This window comes from Pipistrellus kuhlii, unplaced genomic scaffold, assembly GCF_014108245.1.
Source record: "Pipistrellus kuhlii isolate mPipKuh1 unplaced genomic scaffold, mPipKuh1.p scaffold_m20_p_35, whole genome shotgun sequence".
In the NCBI taxonomy this organism is placed as follows: Eukaryota; Metazoa; Chordata; class Mammalia; order Chiroptera; family Vespertilionidae; genus Pipistrellus; species Pipistrellus kuhlii.
This window is the reverse complement of record NW_023425535.1, coordinates 3,959,328-3,965,103: the sequence shown is the minus strand read 5'-3', so window position 1 is coordinate 3,965,103 and position 5,776 is coordinate 3,959,328. Positions and strand designations below refer to the sequence as shown.

General features: G+C 69.5%; 1 protein-coding gene across 1 annotated transcript; it reads left to right on the top strand.

Annotated features, from left to right (window-relative positions):
- Positions 1 to 3,365: 3,365 nt before the first annotated feature.
- Positions 3,366 to 5,482, top strand: ADIRF (adipogenesis regulatory factor). The gene is made up of 3 exons (XM_036461237.1): positions 3,366 to 3,519; positions 4,877 to 4,939; positions 5,299 to 5,482. Exons 1-3 carry the CDS (start codon positions 3,459 to 3,461, stop codon positions 5,403 to 5,405), a joined length of 231 nt encoding a protein of 76 aa, XP_036317130.1. The 5' UTR covers positions 3,366 to 3,458; the 3' UTR covers positions 5,406 to 5,482.
- Positions 5,483 to 5,776: the final 294 nt, after the last annotated feature.

The following is a 5,776-nucleotide window of genomic DNA, read 5'->3' as shown; positions in this document are numbered from 1 at the left end:
GGTGGTAACTTTCCAAAGGTGAAGCCTAAACCCTTAGCCAGGCCTTCCATCCTCCTCTCACCGAAGACAGGCTCTCCAGCAGCCTAAGCACCAGCTCCACCTCCCCGCTCCCCCACCCACCTCCACCTCCTACCTCCCCCCTCCCCCTCCCACCCCCCACCCACCTCCACCTCCCGCCTCCCTCCTCCCTCTCCCACCTCCCTCCTCCCGCCTCCCGCCTCCCGCCTCCCACCTCTCTCCTCCTCTTCCTCCCTCTTCCTCCCCACCTCCCACCTCCCACCTCCCACCTCTCTCCTCCCTCCTCCCCACCCACCTCCTGCCTCCCACCTCCCACCTCTCCTCCCTCCTTCCTCCTCCCTCCTCCCTCCTCCACCTCCCGCCTCTCTCCTCCCTCCTCCCCACCCACCTCCCACCTCCCACCTCCCAGCTCCCACCTCTCTCCTCCCTCCTTCCTCCTCCCCACCCACCTCCCACCTCCCACCTCCCAGCTCCCACCTCTCTCCTCCCTCCTTCCTCCTCCCTCCTCCCCACCCACCTCCTGCCTTCCACCTCCCACCTCTCTCCTCCCTCCTTCCTCCTCCCTCTCCCACCTCCCACTTCCCAGCTCCCACCTCTCTCCTTCCTCCTTCCTCCCTCCCCCACCTCCCGCCTCCCACTTCCCAGCTCCCACCTCCCTCCCCCACCTCGCTCTCCCCTCCCACTCATCTCCCACTCCCACCTCCCACCCTCCCACCTCCCTCCTCCCACCCACTCCTCCCCTCCCTCCCCACTCCTCCCACCTCCCACCTCCCACCTCCCCCATCCTCCCCCCACCTCCCCGCCCTCCCACCTCCCACCTCTCCTCCCTCCCTCCCTCCCTCTCCCCGCCTCCCTCCCACACCCTCCCGCCTCTCTCCCTCCCCTCCCTCCCCACCCACACTCCCACCTCCTCCCCTCCCGCCCCCCACTTTCCCCTCCCCCTCCCTCCTCCCTCCCCCATCTCCCGCCTCCCACTTCCCAGCTCCCACCTCCCTCCTCCCCCCCCCCTCTCCCCGCCCCTCCCACCTCCCAGCTCCCACCTCTCTCCTCCCTCCTTCCTCCTCCCTCCCCCACCTCCCGCCTCCCACTTCCCAGCTCCCACCTCCCTCCCCCACCTCGCTTCTCCCTCCCCCATCTCCCGCTTCCCGCTTCCCACTTCCCAGCTCCCACCTCTCTCCTCCCTCCTTCCTCCTCCCTCCTCCCACCTCCACAACAAGGGGTGTGCCAGGACCATTAGGAGATAAGCAGCTGAAGGCGCAGGAGAGAAACATAGCGTTCTGAGAGCTTCACCTCATTTCATCCTCGGCGTCCCTGTCTGGTCCCAGTTTCTCGGAGAGGGAACTGAGGAACAGAGAGGTTAAGTACCTTCCCCAAGGGCACGCAGCCAGGAAGTGTGGGACTGAGCAGGCCCAGGCGGCCACCCTCCAGAGCCACTCCGTTAACTGTGAAAAACAAGATTCAACCAGGATCTAAGTGGCTTTAGCAGGCGACTCATCCCAGGCCGGCTGGTTAGCTCTGGAGGGTTGAGGCTGCAGTTAGAGCAGGTGTCACATCGGGTCTGGTGTCAGGGTTTTCAGCACCAGCGACCCCGTTTGGGGCCTGTGCTTTCTCGTTGAGGACTCCCAGACTCTGCCTCGGCAGCGCCCCGCTCCAGTGCGGCTGGCCGCTGTCCTGCCTGAGGCAGCTCAGGTGGCTGAGCGGAGACCAGGTGTTCCCTCCCTTTTGACACCAGACAGCTTGGGCCCAGAGCATGCAAGTGACTTGCCCCAGGCCTCCGCCCTGGGTGCTGGGGTCAGAGAATGGCCTCCGGGTGGCCATCCTGCCTCGGTGGGGAGCAGGGACAGGGCGCCCGGGGCTGGAAACCAGCAGGCAGAGCTGAGCTGGGCTAGCTCCCGCCTGCTGGGCATGGACACCCACCGCTGCGGAGGCCGACGGGAGCCGGGGCTGCTGGTCCCTGGGCAGAGGGAAGGGTCTCGAAGGGTCCTGCTCCCAGGCCGCCCAGCACATGACTCAGCAGGTCTGCCAGGCCCAGAGGAGGCCGCAGGGCCTGGCGGGCCGCGCGGTGCTTGCTGGGCTGCAGAGCAGGAAGGAGCTGGCCACACAGGCGCCTGGGGCAGGGGCGCTAGACCTGGCCTCGGGGATCAGTGCTCCCCACGAGCCTGCCTCGCTGCAGAGGTGGCCTGCTCGGCTCCACCCGCACACTCAGGGCCGTTCCCGCCGGGCCGGGCCGAGGCCTGCGCGTCCGGGGCAGCCTGCCCGCCTGCGGGGCGCTGGGCCCCGGCCTCCTCCGTGCCAGCTGCCCGCTCCCAGCCCCGCGGCCTGCCCCTCTTCCAGGGCCCTCGCTGCGTCTGGGCACCCTTCGGCCATTTCCTCCCCAATCTCACTCTGTCCCCCATGACAGGCCCTGCCCCGGGCGGGGGGTGGAACGGAGCCGCTGCCTCAGGAGGCTGGCGGGCGGGCGGTGTGACCAGGATGGGGGCCAGGGCCCCAGTCTGCCTCAGGCATTCCCGCAGAGCTGTGTGCCCCGCCAGGCGGCCCTGCCTGAGGCCTTCCCCGCCTGCCTCAGCCGCCCCTCATCCTGCCAGGGCTGACCTGCCCTCCATCACCCTTCCGCCGAGTGCGCAGTGCCAGCACTGCCCCTCCCGCCCCTCCTGTCCGCCCCCTGGGCTCTCTGGGCCTCGGTAGGTGGGCCCAGAGCTTCAGGACGGGGAGACTCCAGGGAGGAGCAGGCAGGCCTGGCGAGGAGGAGCCAGCAGCAGGAGAGGGCGGGATGCCGCAGACTGGGGGGGGGGGGGGGCGCGGCAGCGGTGGCCTCTAGGCTCCCCGTGGGTGAGCTGAGGCAGGTGGGGCTGCCCTTCGCCTTCCGATGCAGGCAGGACGGGCAGCCCCTGGGCTCCTGGACCCTCAGCACCTAAGGCCCTGGCCGGCCGGGGCGCGGGCGGTGACTCACTCTCCAGCGCTCAGCGCCTCCTCTCTTCCCGTAGCTGGTGGCATGGCTTCCCGGGGCTGTGCCGGTTGGAAGGCGGCCCCCAGCGCCTGGCACAGGACGCGCTCATTAAAAGCAGCTGCTGGGTTAACTGCTTGTGATCCTGACCTGGCGCTGCTCACGCACAGGTCCCGGGAGCCCCTGGCCGTGAGGGAGAGCAGGCCGCTGGGTGTGGGGGTGGGCCCCCTTCCTGCCCTCAGACCCTCTCCAGCCCCGGCCCTCTGCAGGTCCTGGCTCCTCTACCGCGCGGGGGCCGGGCTGCGCCGGGCGGTGGAGCCTGGAGCAGGGCCAGGTCACTCCTCCAGCTCGTGCACCGGGAACCGCCCTGCCCCCCCTCCCTCCTCCCCCTTCCCAATGCGGGTGGCCCGCCCCGGGCTCCCTTTAAAAACCACAGTCACAGCCGCTAGCTAGATCAAACGTCGCACACACCACCCAGGACCACGCAGACCGCACCATGGCCGGCAAGGGCTGGCAGGACCTGAAGCAGCAGGTGGAGGGGACTGCCCAGGAGGCAGGTGAGAGGCGCTCAGCCTGGGCATTCGCGGGCGCGGCTGGGTGCTCTGAGCAGGGTCCCGCCCAGGAGGGGAAGCTGGTAGGGGGCTCAGGCTCCAAGCCCGCCCTCCCCTACGAAGCGGGTCTGGCAGGACACCCACCCTGACAGCCGGGAGCCGGGCTGCACTTTGGGGATTGCTAGAGCCCGTCGGGGAGGCCCCGAGGGGTCCTTGGGGCGGGTGAGAGTGCACTGCAACTGAGCCTGCCTCTGCCACCCCGCTCAGCACACAGCCCGATAGGATGGTGGCACCCACCTCCCTGGGCTTTGTCCTGCGTTTTCCTCCCCCTGAAAGTTTTCCTTTCTTTTCAATATCCAGCTGGAGGACCCCCCACCCCCCCAGCAGAGCAGGTCCCAGCCTGGTTGCTCTGCCTCAGCTATTGACTGCTCTGGCTGAGGTCACACAGCCAGGGAGGGGGAGGGGAGAGCCTGTGAAGGGACCGGCACCGGTGTCAGCTCATCTTCCCTGGGATTACGGCTCCCGCTCCAGGCCCTCCTGCAGTCTCACCGCGGCTCACCCACCCCCTCTCACCAGCGCCCGGGGAGCCTCCTTCTGCGGGCCCTCCTCTGGACCCCACTTATCTGCAAGCGGGGTGCAGAGCTTGCTTTGGTCCTGGCTATGTCACACACACCCGGGGTGTGGGAAGGCAAGCCCTGTCCTCTTCAGAAGCAAGGAGGAGTCAGATCCCTGGAGGCCGGAGCCAGCCGTCTGCCCGCAGAGGTGCTGGGCACACCCCCCCGCAGGCCCCATAGACCCCACAGGCCCCACAGGCCCCACTCTGGTCAGAGAAGGGGCCTGGCAGGGCGGTTCTGCCTCCGGCTGCACTCTGCCTCAGCTGCCGGCCGGGCGCACTGGCACGGTCAGCGGTGCCCCCTCGGTGGAGGCACAGGAGAGGAGGTGGGGAGGGCCCTGAGGAAGGGGAGACCCCGATGCTCTAAGGGCGGGAGCCCAGGCATCTGGGGGCTCTCACAGGGGGCAGGGTTCTTCTGGACCAGGCCCAGCAGCCATAGCCCAGAGCCATCTCCAGCCCCGCCGCCCGGCCCCGCCCGCCTTCCTGTGCGCCGTCCTGGGTTGGCGGGAAGCAGGCAAGCGGGTAGGAGCCCAGGGTTATAAATAAACAACACCCAGAGGCCTGGAAGCCGCTCACGCCTCAGGGCTGGGGGCCTTGGTCAAGGGGCTTTACTTACCTTGATGACATCCGTCCCTCGGGCCTGGGGGACAGGCTACTCCAGAGCACAGATGGGGGAGGGGGTGGCAGGGGGGGGCCCTGTGGCCCATGGGCCTCAGCAGGGCCTAAAGGTACATCTTATATCTGTTTCAGTGACTGCGACGGGAGCAGCAGCCCAGCAAGTGGTGGATCAGGCAGCAGAGGCTGGGCAGAAAGGTCTGGGGCTGGGGACTGGCTGGGCGGAGGGCAGTGGGGTGGGGTTGGGGCCGGGCTGGGGCGGAGGGCAGTGGGGTGGGGCTGGGGCCGGGCTGGGGCGGAGGGCAGGGGGGTGGGGCTGGGCTGGACTGGGCGGAGGGCAGGGGGATGGGGCTGGGGCCGGGCTGGGGCGGGGCTGGGGCTGGGCCGGACTGGGCGGAGGGCAGGGGGTGGGGCTGGGGCTGGGCCGGACTGGGCGAAGGGCGGGGGGTGCGCAGACCCAGCACCCCTCTCCTCGGAAGCCCCACTGCCCACATGCATCCTGGAAGGGGGCCTGCCTCCCCGGTTCCCCTGCCTCACCCTCTCCTCTCCTTCCCCAGCCATGGACCAGGTGGCTAAAGCGACCCAGGAGACCGCGGACAAGACGGCCAGCCAGGCCTCGGAGGCCTTCTCCGGCTTCGGGAAGAAGATGGGTCTCCTGAAGTGACAAAGGGGCCCGGCACCCCTCCGCCCGAGCCCTGCTCCGGCGCCCCGGCATGAGGCCTCATTAAAGCCCTGCCCCGAGCCTGTGTCCGCGTCCTGCCTCGCCCCGGCCCTGGGCAGAGCCCACACCAGGCCCCTGTGCCCCCGGGGCTGCCGCCCTGGCACCGGAGGCTCCTCACAGCAGGCTCAGCTCAGCAGCCGCCCCCTGAGGAGGGGACACTCGCCCCAGGTCCTGGGGGATGGGGGGCTCAGCTCTGGGAACTGCTCTCCCATAGCGCCCGGCACGGGGCACCCCTGGGAATGGGGCTCCCCTGGGCACGGGGCATTCTGGGAATGGGGCTCCCCTGGGCAAGGGGCATTCTGGGAATGGGGCTG